We start from the raw sequence: 16,677 nt of genomic DNA on the forward strand, positions 1-16,677 counted from the left end.
TCCCCTTTCTGGCAGTGTCCTGGTGGTCTACTCAGTAGATGTGGAGCTCACATGCAGCCACAGCACATACTCTCTCTGACCGAATGAACCATCTAAGCACAGACAGGTAAAGGATGAAACAGGTGCTGGTTAACCTACAGAGAGAGACAAGTCACTGCAGAGAGGACACAGAAAGTTGCTGAGAAAATGCAAAGTAAGTCAGGAGATCCCAAAGGTCCAAGGAGTAAATGGAGATCATTCAGTGAAGAATGAGAAAAAACAACGCAGGTAAGGCAAATTGGGTATGCAAGGAATAATCAAATGCTGGGAATCTGAGAGAACACTGTAGAGTGTGTGAATCTTCCACAGAGAGCCAAGAAGATGAGAAAACTAGCGGTACATGGTACCACAGGAAGGGAATACAGGGGCTGGAGAGTTGGGGTAGAGATTGTATGTAGAGTAGTGACAAACATCACAAGCTCTAAGTAGAGAGCCAACACTGGATGCCACCCCACACTGACAAATAATACCCATTATTTTAATTTAAAAACAGTTCAATTGGCAATACCATTTCTAGCACTGAGCTGAACTCAAACCAAGAGAAAGTCCTGACTTCAGGAGAAACTCAAACCAAGAGAAAGTCCTGTACTTCAAAGTACAGATTGACTCTGGAAGGTCTAGATACATTTCAGACTGCAAGAGAAGGCACTTTCATGACTTTACCAAATCTTCCTCACTCAGGCCAGAAAGAAATAGGTTTTCTCACTTTTACTAGGTGGTTTCATTGATAGCTGGAAGCCAGTTATCTAAACATTCAGAACCTAGGGGGAGAAAGGGGAGGGTGGTCCAATTCTGTTCTAAGGCCAGCATTTACATTAGTTTTAAAAGGAGCTGAACTATTTTGTCCATTTCTGTTACTTGATACAGTGAACAATATGCAGAAATAGAGCGCATTATTAACTAGACTTCTGCTGTATTAGGGAAAACAACATTTCCCAATGGAAAATATATGAAAACAGCAGACAAACAAGAGGTGAAGCTGACCTCCTGTATTTTACAACTCACTATACACTGGATTTTAAACTGAAACCCCCCCAAGTAAAATAGGATTTGATCCCTTGTAGGCTGGTTTTCTATCTACAACTTCCCAGCATGAATTATGGAGTCTCTAAGGTACTAATTACAGTGGCAAATGCAGTCTCACCAGTGTGTGCTTTCCGGCTGCTTACAGCTCCATGTTTCTGTGGAGACTTGACTGTAAGCTCCTTGGGGTCTGGAACAACTCTGCTGTCTGAGCATCCAACACAACAGTGATTTAATCAGACTTGGACACCTAGTTACTAATATTATGATAGCTACAGCAATGAATCATGTAGCATTAAGAGGAACACAGCAAAAGCTGTTGTACACAATATCTAGTTCCCAGGCATGCCACCATTAACCTTAGACTCAAAATCCTGTTGTGTCTAGTTCTGTTTTCAGCACAGAATGGATGTTTTTATGATTTTTAGCAGCCAAACTGATGCAAGAGTAACTGTATAAAAAAGCAAAACATTTTTTCTAGCGTCAAAGAAGTTACAACTGAAATAAGAATACCAGGGAGCTGTTACTAAGACCACCCTGCAGGAAACCATAGAGATGCAGGTATGGGCAACAATATGAATTAGTCATTGAGGCAGGACTCCTGATCAAAGTACCTTGCAATTTACCTCCGATACCCCACACAGACATGGCAAAAGGCAGAACAACCGGCAATTTTACAGTAACGTCCTGAAATCTTCTGATGTAAAATTCAAGGATGATTTCGAAAACAACAAAGAGACAAGCCATGTGAGGATCTCACTTTTCACATCAAGACCTCACTTGAACATTCGGCTTTAATCACATGGTGTATTATACCCCCCTCCCTGTATAATTATTCCAGCTGTCCAAAATGTCATGGCTAGAGACTGGACTGAATAATAACTTCCTGCTTCAGAAGGGACCAAAGTCTCAGAGGGATTAAAAATAAGAGAAAAAAAATGACTCATCTTAAGGATGACAGTGACAGTATTTTTTGGTCATGATTATGAAAGTTTTCTTTTATCAACTATGCTGTAAAAAACATTAGGATTCAAACATCTGTTTGTCTCGTAAGTGTCATTCCTCAAAACAAACGACAAACGAATCTATGCCTCTCAAACTTCTCTCATGAAGAATGCTCACAGCACTCCCATTATTCCCACTACCTCTTTCAAAAGCATGTTTACTATCACAACTGCTTAACTACACTTAAATAAGGCTTAACTCTGAGTGTCAGGTTCCCTAGCACTGAATTTACAAGCTGTATTACTTAGGCACTCATGACTTGCATTACAAAGCCATTTACAGGTATTAAGTGGGGATGGGATAATTTTCCCCCCAACCACTTTGCAGGCAGCACTGACTTCCAGCCCCCACTCAGTGAGAGACACAAGCACATCCCTGTGTGCTGTATCCTTGTCCTGACACCAGCCAGAACCAGATGCTCCACAGGAAAGTTCAGGAGAACATGGCAGGAGGACTAAGGTGTTTTTCGATAACAGCAGAGTTTGCTGTGAAGATGAACAGGGGACATGTGGTCCGTCAGACCACTTGTGGAGACAGGCGATACAAGGCCTTTCTGAGCAGGCCCCTAGACCAGTCACACCTGACAGCGCAGACATCAGAACAACACAGAGCTGACCTGCAGTTCCTGTGAAAGAAGGGCTGACGTGCACCACTTGGCACGGACTTTTGAAAACTGAAACTGTCATTTTTACAAGTGTGAGCAGTTCCTTTTTCCTATAGCTGTAAAGCTATAATCCTTAGCAAGATGATTAGTTTTCAAAAGGATGTTCACAGCAAAAATTCAACTGCCTTTAGGAGAGATGAGCTTCTATTCCATGGTGTTGAATTTTCCTTCCCTCCACATTATCCAGGGGACAAAACTCACAGTTGTGAGAATTCAGTGTTAGCACACTGAACTGGTTCCTGAGCTACAGGTGGGATTATGTTGATCTGACTGCTGGAGATGCAGAAACAAGCGCAGTGTCCACGAAACCAAAATGCAGCTCAACAACTCACCTTCACTTGCTTAATTTTGCCCCTCTGCAAAGTCACGTAAGTACTGCACAGAAATGGAAAAGTTCTGTATTGGGGTTGGCTGCTGATCCTGACAAAGGCATCAAGCATAAGATGCAACACACAGGACACTCCTGTTTTTCTTCCTTACCAATCTCTTCCTTGAAATTAAACTCTGTGCCTCATCACAACAGAGAGGAAAGGAAGGATGACATTTTCTTCTTCCTCTCCCCTCCTGGTCTCTCTGGCCTACCTCTTGCATCCAAAGAGTTAGGAAGAGGCTTACTGAAAAGCAGCAGCAAGTCAGGTAACCTCTGTCTGTCAGTTTCTGCCTGAATTGCTTTGCTTCTTGGCTGTAAACAAGTTTTAAACATCTACTAGTGACTCAGTCTGCTACATAGGAATATTACTAACACCACCACTGTCATCATGATAATTTGATAGTGACAGAGGACATTCTGTTTCCTTCCCACTGCTTAACAATCACATCTGAATCCTTTCAAAATGTAGCAAATCCTACCTTTGATAGTTCACAAATACAAGTAACAGAATGTTCAAAACAGCTTGTGTTCAAAACAGGTGTTTTCAAATGAATGAAGGTGCAGATAATGGCTATTAAGACAATCAGAAGAAAGGAGGAAAGCTGATTACAAAATTCATGACAGCCCTCCTTTTGAAGGAGGAAAGAGGTAGATGGATGCTAAGTGATAAACACAAAGGAGGGAATGGCTAGTTTGGTACAAGGACCTTTTGTAAGTTTTACCTGGAAGCTAAAAGTTTCTTGCAAGTCAGACTGTAGGACAGCCTACTCATTGGTAGGAGCCTATTTTTAAGAGGAAAGGTGATGAAGGAGGAATGACTGTGACAGTAAGTGTGCCAAGAGCCTCCTTCAGCCCCATGTCAGAACCACCCAGGTAGGGATGCCTCATTGCAGCCCTCCCAATGCCAAGAAGGAGGCACTCAAGCCAACTGCATGGGAAAAGAGAAGACAATGCCAATAATACCACTAAGCTCTGCCTTGCACTCTCCCCACTTGCAAACTTTCCATAGTGCTATGAGAATCACTGCAGAAAAAAACCAATCGAAAGTAAGCAAAATGAAAAAAGAACATCTACAGAAATTTTGACTCTTCAGAAATCAAGCCAACATTTCGTCTGCAGCTACTACAAGAAACCCTTCTAGTGAGTATCAATTCATATCCCTTTTCTAAAAACTGTTCTAATCATTCCTCACTGACATCTTCCTGTATAATGTTAACTTTCAGTCATTGATGAGGGAAATTTCTAACCCTAAAATACAAGCTGTGGTGTACTTATGCTCTGTACAAAATTCATCTAAGATGAGCCTGTATCCAAAGAGGTTCCAGCCTAATCGAACAATATATCAATACACAAATGTTCTCCCTGAGTACACGGCATGCTCACCTTGACCTCCTACTGCCCTCAAGGCTCTGTTTCAGATGGCTGCTGCCAAGCTGCAACCCCATCTACATGCCTCTCCTCCTGAGCATTAGTAGGTTCACAGTAGAAAAAGAAGTTCAAACAATGCTTATACTCAAAAGGCTACTCAAAATTACCTGTAATCTCAATGTGACAGCCTTTGGAGGGTCTTAAGAGCTCCCCTCTCCTGCTTAGAAACAGCCCCAGATGAGCAAATGGTCCTGGTACCTTTCTGTTTTGAGGTCCTTTAAGAAAGACAGCTCACACAGAGAAAAGCTCGTGTCAGGAGATGCTGAGTTTGTTCACAGTGCACAGGGAATCACAGGGCCCAGTGACCAGCATGAAGAGTCACTGCAGCTGCCCCAGAAGCATCAGAAGCAAAACCACAGTATCAGAGAATGCTGCAACTCTTCCAAAGCTAAATCGTCAGCTTCAAATGCTGCAAACAGGCTGTACTGACATCCCAGCTCAGAGAACATGACCTTCATCACCCATTCCTGAGGCCCTCTGTGCCACCTTCCTGGTTCTGTTACTCCTCCTCCCCATCCAGCAGTCCAGCCTTGGGGGATGCTCTTACACAAGGGGCAACATACCTCCTTTTCCTGAGCCCCCACCTCCTTTATCACAACATTCCTTGTCACACACCTCTGGTACATTATTTCCCTTAAGAGCTCCCCTCTCCTGCTTAGAAACAGCCCCAGATGAGCAAATGGTCCTGGTACCTTTCTGTTTTGAGGTCCTTTAAGAAAGACAGCTCACACAGAGAAAAGCTCGTGTCAGGAGATGCTGAGTTTGTTCACAGTGCACAGGGAATCACAGGGCCCAGTGACCAGCATGAAGAGTCACTGCAGCTGCCCCAGAAGCATCAGAAGCAAAACCACAGTATCAGAGAATGCTGCAACTCTTCCAAAGCTAAATCGTCAGCTTCAAATGCTGCAAACAGGCTGTACTGACATCCCAGCTCAGAGAACATGACCTTCATCACCCATTCCTGAGGCCCTCTGTGCCACCTTCCTGGTTCTGTTACTCCTCCTCCCCATCCAGCAGTCCAGCCTTGGGGGATGCTCTTACACAAGGGGCAACATACCTCCTTTTCCTGAGCCCCCACCTCCTTTATCACAACATTCCTTGTCACACACCTCTGGTACATTATTTCCACTGCTAGTTCTCACTGTTACTTTTAGTCACCCAGAGACAAAGGACAGGAGAGACAGTAATGCTCACAAGATCTTATACCTGTATTTTATCTCCTAATCACTGATGTAGCAATCCTGCAAAGAAAACGCTAGTGCTGATGTATGACTGTTTCTCTCTCTTTTCATTTCAGACTTGCCAACTTCTTAAACTGTCTGTGGCATCTCAGCAGCATCAAGAGGCTATTGAGCACTCCATGGATATACTCTTTATTTCAAGAGCAGTAATTTAGGTCTGTCAGTTAAGGGTGGGATCTGCAAAGACAATTTAATCTTTGCACAGCAGACAACTGAGAACTTACTTTATCGCTAGTGGAATATTATCAATAGTGAAACGGCAACTGCAATAAAACTGCCTGTTACTTTAAGTCTTACAGGCTAATTTAATTCTTCATTTAGTACTCGCACTGCTGCAAGGGTATTCTGAGGCCATGGGAAAATTCCTGAAGCATGCAGGATCACTGCTTATGGTGCCCCTCCTGCCTGGCAGGAGCTTGCAGGGTGCTGGACATGCTGGCTGCCTCCGGGAGCAAATGGGAGCCTGATGGGAGCAAAGGCCAGGGCTGTGGCACCCCTGCCCTTCCACAGTCTGAGGCCCAGAAAGGCGAATGGCTCCTTCCCAAACCACTGGGCTGCCTGTGCCATGCTTTCCAAGAGGAGGAGTAGCACTGAAATTCTGTGAAACAACAAGAGGCAGCTTAACCCTCAGGCACACCATATGTCTCAGAGACAGGAGAGGCTGGCACATACACACTTTATGTGCCTCCACAGCTCATGTCTGGCCTGTGCTGCCATGGCTTGTGAGACAGAAAAGCTCACATATGGAAAGTCAACTGCCTTGTACTTGTGTGTCTGCTTTTTACAGCCTACAAATGCAGAGAGACAAATCTGATTCTCTATTTCAATTTCCTTCAAATTCATAAATCCAGGAGACACTGCACACAGAAGTAAACTAGGGGATGGTTGGGAAATGAATAGATTTATGGGTTTATAATAGCTCAAGTCCAAAACCAGCCTTGTACCCAATACAAACACACACAAGTGCATTATATGCATGTCCATACAAATCTGAGACCATACACTATTACCTTTTTTCATCCAGTAGTATCAGCTTGCCTTCCTTTAAACCTGTGCTTGATCCTTCCATTTTTTTATTGTTAAGTATCCTGGCAGCCTCAGAAGCATTGCACTGACTGCCAGGATATTCTAAGAGAATATGGGAGATTGACTTTGATCACTGTTCAAGCATGATCTCACAAAAGAAATGTGTCCTAAACGGCCATAATCCAGCACCTTCCTTTTTATTAGTGACAAGGCAGAGTAGGTACTTTTACTAGCTGAATAAAACTTCCATGCTCATGTATATGCTCATGCTACTCTTCAAAGGATGCAGAGTCTGAACCTCCTCCAGCCTGTTGGGCTGAGAGGACACCCAGGGAAGGGGACCACCATCCTGTTATGCCTTACATGAGCTTCTACAGGCATCTCCTGCACAGGCATCTGTGCTCACTGAAACCCTTGTTTTGCTTGTGTTGCAAGGCCAGAGCAAACACACCACTTCCCCCCAAAATAATGGCAGCATTTCCCCCTGCTCTGCTCAAGTTATACCTGCAGAAGCTTAGGTACTTTGCCACCTTGCTCACACTGCATTTCTTCCTTACGCTTCAGATGTAGTTTTTCAATCAAACTCTGTTCCCATTTGCTGGAGTTCAGTATTCTGTCTTTAGCATTTTAAACTCATGCTTGTGAGAACAGCAACTATGTTTGCTTGAAAATCAAACTGAAATGAATACATGTGCATACAGATATACTGACAAAACATGTATCTGCTCATCTACATGACAGAGGCACCACAGGTTCTCTCTAACACTTTTTATTCTTCTGGGACAGGAGTCTCCTGAATGTTTTCTCTTTCCCAAAGAGGAGAAAAAGTGTATTTCTTTGATCCAACCCAATCATTTTTGTTTCTGGAGACCTGGAAGCATTGTACCTGCCAAATCATTCTCATCTTTTCTGTGGTACGACTCAGTGCAGCGGCAGGACATGACAAACCAGAGCAGCATGCAGGAGCACTGTCACCTCTCTCAGATGCTCTGCCTTTTTATCACCACCATCTCAGGCCCTTTCCACCCAGGGCTGTAAGCAGGTTCTTGCTAAGCCAAAAACAAGACAGCTGCTTTGACAATGGATACTGTGGCTCCCATCAGATGCAGGAGGCTTTTCAAAAAAAAAAACACTTAAAATACTCCTATTTTTTAAAAATAGGGGTATTGCAAAACCAGGAAGTAGCCCCAGAAAAATTAAGTTTTCCAGGAGCTACAGAAGTTTCGTCAAGTCTTCTTAGTTTGTTGAAGCAGCCTCCTTGTTAAACCATGCTAATGAGTTAAAAGGTCATACCTGAGTAAGCAGGTGATAGGATGCTGTGTCTGGTTGTTGAACAAGGGAAACGCTCTGTTCCTATAAAGAAATAGAAAAATATGTTCACTATTTAGTCTCTATGCAGCAAATTTAGCATAAACTCAACACTGTAAGGACTATAAAATGTCCTTACATCTTATGTGTACACTTCTGTCCAAGCCTTTTTCTCTCAGCTTTATTTCCCAAGTCCCATTAATTCAGATTCCCTGCTATGCCCAGTCTGCTTTGGGACCACCAAGGAGCTGCTTATTCCCTAGGCCAGCCCTGAAAAAAGCTGGCACTGGCTCCAAAAACCTGTCCATCAGGGAAGCAGGGAAGGCAGATGGAGCACAGCACAATTCCAGCCAGACTCCGTCCACTGGGAGACCCGTCAGAGCTGCTATATGCAGAGTCTCTACTGCAGGGAAATCCCAAGCAGGAACGAGGAAAGTGGTTGCTAAGATACACAGAAAGTAATGGAAGAAGAGCAAGAGTCCCTCACTGACTTCCCATATGACACTTAAAAACAGCTCAAGATACCAAGGCAGGGAACTACTACAATTTCTGCTTTAAATTGTTTTTCTTGCCTAAGTTGTACCAGAGGGTCTTAAGTTTACCTGGGATAAGTAGCAAAGGTTACCACAGATATTACTGCCCTTTTTGTAACCCTCTTTAATCGTAGAGAAATGCCTGGGCAGTAAATGTAGTTAGTTTGCTGAAATAGCTTCCGCATGCCTCACCATACATCCTCTCTCCTTTCTCTAAGTCTTTGACCAGAGCACACTGGGGAAAACATTACAGGTGCAAGCAGCAGACAGACACCCAAGTGGCTTCAATCTGGGCAAAAGGGGTCTCTTGCCACAGGTCCTTGAGTATCCCCCAAGTATTATGGGGCCAGCTAGTACTATCATCTATATTTAAGGCTGCAGCTTCACATGGCCAAGACACTTGTAACTTTTCTGACTATAGTTGTTCAGAAATTAATGCCCTGTATAGGGTATCTGACCCAAGTTAATGCTTTTGTTTGGGAGTTCACTGTTTTCAAGCTTCAGCAAGAACAAGGCAGGCATTCCCAGGAACTAGAGACGTAACTAAACCAAATTAAAAAGAAGGATAATATTAAGGTAATGAAAAAAAGTAAGATGTAAATATGAAATCAGAGAGAATCGTAATGCATACTCACAAAGGCAACTAACCTTAAGCTAGAGAGCAGTTCAGGTTTTTTTTATTTCCTGGACTGTCATCCTCTCTCACTTAGTTAGTCACCTTGTCTGTACCAGATCACTGGCATGGGATTGTGCTAACTACAGCTTTCCACCAGTTTGCCCAGTTAACATCCAACAAGAATAGAAAGATTTCACTGCCCTGAAGGGAAAAGGTTTCAGATGGTTCTGACAGCAAATAAATGAAAAGTAACTATTCCACCTTACTGCAGAGGCTGTCAGCAGATTGCACCATTCCCTTAATAATAATAATAAATAATTAGTTACAGTAAATGACATATGTGGAAATGAGGCTCCAGCCAGCACCAACTCTACCAACCCACAGGACAAAGATGAATGTTAAAATAAGCTAATTATTTTTTCTCTGCCTCAGCATGAAGATCAATGTTCTCAACAGCCAAAGGTTCAGCATGCAGCATCCCAACTACCCTCTGATGTGTCACCACTGCAACATAAGGCCACATAGTCAGAACCAGAGGAGGTGGAACACCCCTCTTGCGAGGGGCAAGTGCACGAGAGAGAGGCATTCAATAGGGACATTAATAGAAGGATGGAGACACCTACTACTTGTATGGCACTTTTACCAAAAACAAACTTGGCTTTGCACTTTTCTTATTTATCCTACCACCATTAAACAAGTGTCCCAGTAGTCTGAACTGAAACCTTGATCAGCTCTCTGCTAAAGGTCCACTGCAATAAATGTATGTTTAAGCCACCAGCAGAATACCAAAAATACCAGACAATCAAAATACAGATGCCAGAAGTGGGCAGCGTTTTTGCTGTCCCACAAATTTGCTGGAGACAGGCTGTTACCAGCATTTCCACCTCTTGCTGACAGGGAAGAAAATGAGATGATTCAAAGGTTCTTCCGCTAGAGAATAGAAGAGACACCCACCCACACCAAGATGCCCACAGCTTCACATTCAGGGCGCTTAAACAAAAAGCATTTAAGTGCCTGGTCAGAATGTGGCACCACATATATTAATGGGGTTTTCCACTTCCTGTAAGTGTCTTCTAATAGTCACAGTGCAGAATGTGTTAGGAAGGGTTTCTTTATGTTTGTATTTCTCCCAAACCCCCTTGCTTGAGAGAGAAATCCAGAAGAAACTGTCCCAATAAGGAAGTACTCGAAACTGGCAGTGTCTTTAGAAAAGCTTTGTGCTCTGATGAAGGGACGTGCTGGCTTGTTGACGCCCCAGAGCCAGGACAGCAGGGGACGGCACTTTGGCTGCTCCAAGCGACACCTTCCACAAGTGAAAGGGCACAAAACAGACAAGCGGTTTTTTCACTCCTAATGGGAAGCTGTGATTAATACTGTCAATCTTGGATATGGAAACCTATGTCAGGATATGCAAGCTTATCACAATGAAGAAAACTTGAAGTCTTGTCCACAAATGCAGCCTGGTAAGTGCATTCAGCACACTTTCTTTCACTGAAGTACATCAGACAGATTCTCTGTTGATGCAAACTAACAAAGGGCTGGACAGCTCTAGGGTGGATGCACTGTGACCTAGCATCAAACAGTCAAGGAAACCTGTTCATTCTGGCTCTGCCATTTGCCTGTGGATTGAGCATACTACTTCCTCTGCTGTATCCATTAGGGATTGCCTTTCCTTCTTTTTGGTAAACACCTTGACTTCTACCTACAAAAACTGATAGCAAAAACCCAGTGTGCATATACATACACATGCACAACAGAGAACTGAGGTTCTATTTTATGCACAAGGTATTTGTATCTGTTCTTCAGTAATGCGCACTTACTCCTACTTCTCCTCTTATAGAACTCTCAAAACCAAGAGGATTGATAAGTTCATACATTGTACTAATTTAAAAAAATATATCTGTCTTTTTCAGGATCTTCTTTACTCTCTCATTTGAGGGTTTGTGTGTGTTCAAACACTTCTGTATGACCTAACCAACAACACACCTGTTCTGAAGAGTCATCTGTAATGAAAATTGTAAGGACTAAGTGCATTCTTTTCTGAAGCTGTTCCACTTGTTCTCCTGAGAAAGGAGCTGTGCTGTTATCCTGAGGGGTCAGCCCATCCACGTGAGGCCCTGACTCTGCCTTGCAGACATCTATTTGCTTCACCAAGCTGCTTGCAGAAATGCACATTTAAGGTTACAAACTCTTCAGTCTGGGAGCTTGCCTTTTGCTATATATACCTCAAGAGCAACATACATGCTATGATAAAAGCCTAAATTGCCACAAATTACTTTTCAGCATTTAGTGCTTTGCCCAACAATGCTGCAAATGGATCCAATCCATTAACACCAAGCCTTTCCCCATAGCTTCTTTCTTTTACACTACGCTCTCCTCCTCCGTACTTTTCATGTACCCCATGCTTTCCCCTTGGCAGCAGAGGCTTAAAATAACAGACATTTTTCAAAGGGATCCAGAAAACATATTCTGGTTATCTGCAGGGCACAATTCACTACACATTTATTATTATTCAATTTCCAAACTGCTAGGGAATGAAGGTCAACTATATCGGAACTTCAGCTAGGGTTGATGCAGAGAGCAAATGTCTTTAAACCACTGCAGCTAAAGGAGGCAAACCAGAGGCCAGGTTGTGGTGCTGTAAATTACTGACCATCAGCAGAAGTCAGCAGCTTACCACGGCTGCAGATGTGGCCCTGAAATTCAGAAAGGACTGCAGTAGATGCTGCCTCAACTTGGGAATCAAGACTCCAGAGCCACACTGACTGAGGAAAAACCTGTACCAAGATTTTCACCACCAGTTTGAGTTAGTTTTGGGCAGCACATAACTCAGTACTTCTCTCACTCCTGGAACATGTCTGCCTCTGAAAGCTGGCTTAGCAGTACGGACATGTTCCCTTTTGACCAAGCTGATTTAGAAGAGGTTTTAATGATGCAAAAACAAGTGATGCTGATGGTACCATCACAAATTTATTTATTCCAAAAACTATTATACTTCATGTGCGTTAAAATGACTGGATTACTCCCAACAGTTCTTAACTCCCATTGCTTGTCTGGTGACTCGCTTTCACTAAAAAATCCACACCAAATCTGTCAATAGGTTAAAAGCAATTTTTAAAACCCTGCAAGCTGAGAAAGGTCTATTCATGGGGAAAAGCATCTTGGGGTTGCTACTGCCAGTGTGAGCGGCTCACAGTCATGAAGGCAGAGGAGACAATGTCTGACTTGGTTATGACCGTGAGGAGGAGATGGGGAAGATGAAAAGCTGTCTCAGCATCCCAGAATCTTGGCTAAGTGCGGCCTGAAATACACAGCAGACAGGAGACACTGTTCAATCATTAATGAAAATCAAGGATAGCAGTGTCAGCACATTTGGCTTGAGAAACAGTTTCCTGATCCTCTTGATGCAGAAGTAACTTGGCTACATTAGTGGCTGCCACTAAGGATTAAAGAATGGAAACAGAGAAGGACAAGGAAAGCAAAGGATAAAATGAACATATCAACATTTTCACAGCTTGTATTCAGCAGCCCAACTAGGACCCCATGGTTTGTTTCAGGAACCTCAGAGACAGAGAAAACTGCTACATTTGATGGAAAAATGTGATGTCTGGATTTTACAAATGGTGTTTCTAATAGTTCATATGATTTTGTAACTAGCAGGGAAGGAAATCGTTCTGATAACAGTTACCACTGAGGCATTTTGTTGTGTTTACTGGCACAGACCTATCATTAACACTCCACTTCTCTTAACCACAACTTACATCCCTTGTAGTTACTCACTGAAGATAGGTCTGGGGGCTGTTTTCCTGGTCTTGTCATGTTGAATTTTAATACATATTGCTTGAAAGATATACCACCTGCTATTTTATATCTATAATTTATTGTATAATGAGTTCCTATAAATTCTTATGATAGCTTAAGAGACTTGCAAGATGGATTGCTGGCCTATTTTTTTCTCAGTTTCTCAGCAGAGCAGAGAGAGTCGCTGAGTTCCTCTTGTTACCCACACTTCAGCCACAGTTCAGACCATCTCCCTCCACTGAAGAATCTTACCTCCAGAAGAAAGGCTGTCATAAGACTCACTGCTAATGAAGATGCTGGCATAGCAATGTACTACAGTCCTTGCATTTGCTTTAGGAGGCCCCAGCTATTTCCAACACCCATGAAATGGTTGTATGGGCACAAGCTGTATCTTCACATGCCGGAGAGGAAAAGCTCACTAGACTCTGGACAGGGACTGTCTAATAGTCATTTAGTGAAACAGAAACCACCAACCCTACAAGTTGGTATCCAAGAGAAAATATTTATTTAAGATCTGGGACTGAGAAATCTTCCAACTGTTAGGTACGTGCCATCCTCACCTCAATATCACACATGTAGAAGACATACTTCATATGTTTCTATACTGTGGTCTAGCACCACCAGCTCCCATTGGAAACTGAAGACTTTTCCATTTGGGACACTACTTTACATTCCCCTTACCTCTCAGAGCCAAGACATTGAAAGACACTACTAAGAAATTTTAGGAAGTTATTAAAATTTCTTTTTTTTTCAGTGAACAGCAGAAAAAAGATTAACCTATTTCAGAATACAGGTATTGTACTATATGCATCTTATTAAACTGCATTTAATTTGTCTTTGGACTAACAGCACTTTCTAAAACAAGCCCTAACCCTGAGTAAGCTCATGGATGCAAATCCAAGAGTGTGTGTTGAAATCAGATTGTTCCCAAGCAGATCTCTCACAGCGAATAAAGCCAGGATGTGCCAAGATTGCAAAGGGCTTTCAGTCATGAGTGACAGACACAATCAACACAGAAAATCAGTCATTGCCTTTCGTCTCCTTATAAATGCCTTGACACCAAGCTGCTGCAAACCAACAAGTGTAAGAGTCTTTCCCTCAGTCATCACAGTGATTCAGAGGGAGGAAAAAGGGAGGGAGGAGAGGAGGGAAGAAGAGGGCCTGAGGAACTGGGATGGTGTTAGGACAAAGCGCCACAACGAGACTGACAGCTAGCCAGAGCCACTTCAGCTTTGCTAAGCATAGATTTCAGGATGCTGCACATCTGGACAAGCCTGGCATGAGTACACACCACAGAATGGCCTCAGGTCTCTGATGCCCCACTCCAGGGACACACTTCAACTCAGCAGCAGTGAGGGCATTTTCTCAGCTGCTGCTGTTCAGCCCTATCCTTCTGGAGCCTATTGACATTCGCCACAGAAGGAAAGCAGCATATGCTGATCCATGCTAAGCTCATTGTTGCTTTGGCTTCCAGGCTCTCCCGTCCAAAATTAAAGGTGTTTTTCCTTTCCCACAGGACCGTAACAGAGCTATAGCCCACGCATGGTGTGGAGGTGAACATACAAGGTAGATGAAACAACCACCTTCCAAAGGACAACACACGAGGCTTTCGCATTACTGATGGGGCAGGGGGGATGTCTTCTGCTACTAAGAAATTAAGGACATATGAGCATACAAGACAGGGTTAGAAAGCAAGAACTGCTGGATTGGTTTGGGTCCATCGTCTCACTTGAGGATTCTTTTCTCCAGAAGAAACGCTGTCATAAGACTCACTGCTAATGAAGATGCTGGCATAGCAATGTACTACAGTATTTTAGGAGGTCCCAGCTATTTCAGACATCCATGAAATGGTTGTATGGGCACACCAGTTCTGTTTATCCTGAAGATTTTCCTGTGATATACTAGGCAGACAGAAAATTTCCTCAGTACATCCTATACCCAAGAGTCAACTTGGTATATCAGAGGTGTGATGGAAATACAAAATAAGACACAATAAAATGTATCGCTTTTTTTGCCTTGGGGTGAGTTTATTTTTCTTATCATCCATGTGATATTATACAATTCAAGGGTGCCAATAAAATTTCAGATGATTCTCTTGAAAAAGTAAAAATCCCCTTTGACAGGATTGTAGACTGAGAGATTTTCTGCGGGTAACAAAGCAGGTTACTGTCCGAGACAGGATCAAAACCAAGGTCTCTCAGCTCCTGCATCTAATGATAAGGTTGAACATACACTCCCAGCATAGCCATGATGTAACAATGGTGCGTAGCTCTATAATCCTGTAGTAACCAAGTGCAGCCTTTTCCCAGTGTGCCAGTTAAAACAATGGCAAGAGAATAGCAATGGTTCAGGATGAACAGCTGCTCTGGCACTGCAGGGGGAAGCCATGTTAGCCTACGGTCAGTCCACGGGTTTCTGTAATCAGCTGGCTCTATGTCATCTCTAATTTCAAGTGCACTGAAGTTAACTTTGAGAAGTCGAGAGCAAGCTGTGCAGTACCCTGGAAACTAGCTTAAGCTCTGTTTTTTTTCACTGATATGGATGTCTTTGAGATTAGAAGGCCCAAAGCACCATAAGGAAGGGACACAGAAGACATTTGCTACAACACATCCTCGAAGGCACAGCTCCAGTATTGTGGCTTATGTGCCACCAGACACATCCAAGATAAATACAAATGGTATAAAAACATTGCCTGAAGACCTCCACCTGGGAGAAAACATGACAGAGAATGCAGCACAATTTAGGCAGTGTTCCCCACCTTTTAAAAAAAATTTTTGTACCATACTTTGGATTTCTGCTTCTTCCTTCTCCCCAGTTTAAAGCATTCCAGCCAAGCAGTAGTGTTGCGGTACTGATCCCATCCCATGGCACATTCTGGAAGTTTTACTGGCACTGTTTTGGAAAGAACCACATCGGTTTGCTCAGGATCATACTGAGAAGCCCATTTCACACACATTCCCGTAATACATGCACTTCCTATACACAATACAACTGCTGAGCAAAATCTCCCAGAGGCTTTAAACCTGTTATCTCTTAAATCACCTCTAAACCACTTATCTCCATTAGCAATCTGGAATGCACAAATTACCTGTCACAGAGTAAAGGGGAATTAAGTATAGCAGAGTCTTTCAGTAGTTGAAAACAGGAAGCTTTTTGCTTGCTTTGCTGGGGATTTTCCAGACATCCCCTGCTGTCATTTCCTCCAGGCCTGCCTGAAGGTCTGCACCTTGAGAGTCCCTAGAAATGCCCACCACCACTCACAGCACATCCAAGCTAAATCTGAAATAGAGCATGTTGGGGTTTTAGTTTAGTTTTAGTTTTTTTCCTGTTAAAGGAATTTTCTCCCATATGCATGTTGCTAGGGGACAAATAGCTGTACTTAAGAAAGACAAAAAGGGGGGTGGGGCGGGCCTGGCTACTCCTTTGTTTACGCCTGGGTGGGGGGTCAGTTCACTCTCAGTGTCTGGAGAGAGAAGCTGCAGAGAAAGGAGCTGCGGGTTCTTCTTTTTTTTTCGGCCGTTTTTCTTTCTGCTGGGAACAACACCGGGATCCCAAAGCCGCTTTCCCTGCCCTGCTGGAGGCTGGGCTGTGGCTGCCCTGCCCCGCTGCTGCTTTGAGCCTTC

General features: G+C 43.3%; 1 protein-coding gene across 45 annotated transcripts in view; it reads right to left on the minus strand.

Annotated features, from left to right (window-relative positions):
- Positions 1-16,677, minus strand: part of MAP2 (microtubule associated protein 2) — a 236,821-nt gene that overhangs the window by 92,952 nt on the left and 127,192 nt on the right. For 20 of the 45 annotated variants that reach the window (XM_017747000.1, XM_017747025.1, XM_017747024.1 and 17 more), the window contains 2 exons: positions 15,840-15,946; positions 8,090-8,149 (listed from right to left, as the gene is read on the minus strand). The exons of 2 other annotated variants lie outside the window; for them this stretch is intronic. Coding sequence is in view for 20 of the 43 variants with exons in the window: in XM_017747023.1 (XP_017602512.1) it covers positions 8,090-8,149; positions 15,813-15,837 (85 nt within the window). In the remaining 23 variants the exon portion in view is untranslated. Of the gene's footprint in view, positions 1-8,089; positions 8,150-15,812; positions 15,947-16,677 lie in introns of those variants that run through there. 23 more of the 45 variants (XM_017747015.1, XM_017747013.1, XM_017746995.1 and 20 more) reach the window with 3 other exon arrangements.

Source organism: Corvus brachyrhynchos, unplaced genomic scaffold (genome assembly GCF_000691975.1).
Source record: "Corvus brachyrhynchos isolate BGI_N302 unplaced genomic scaffold, ASM69197v1 scaffold481, whole genome shotgun sequence".
NCBI lineage: Eukaryota > Metazoa > Chordata > Aves > Passeriformes > Corvidae > Corvus > Corvus brachyrhynchos.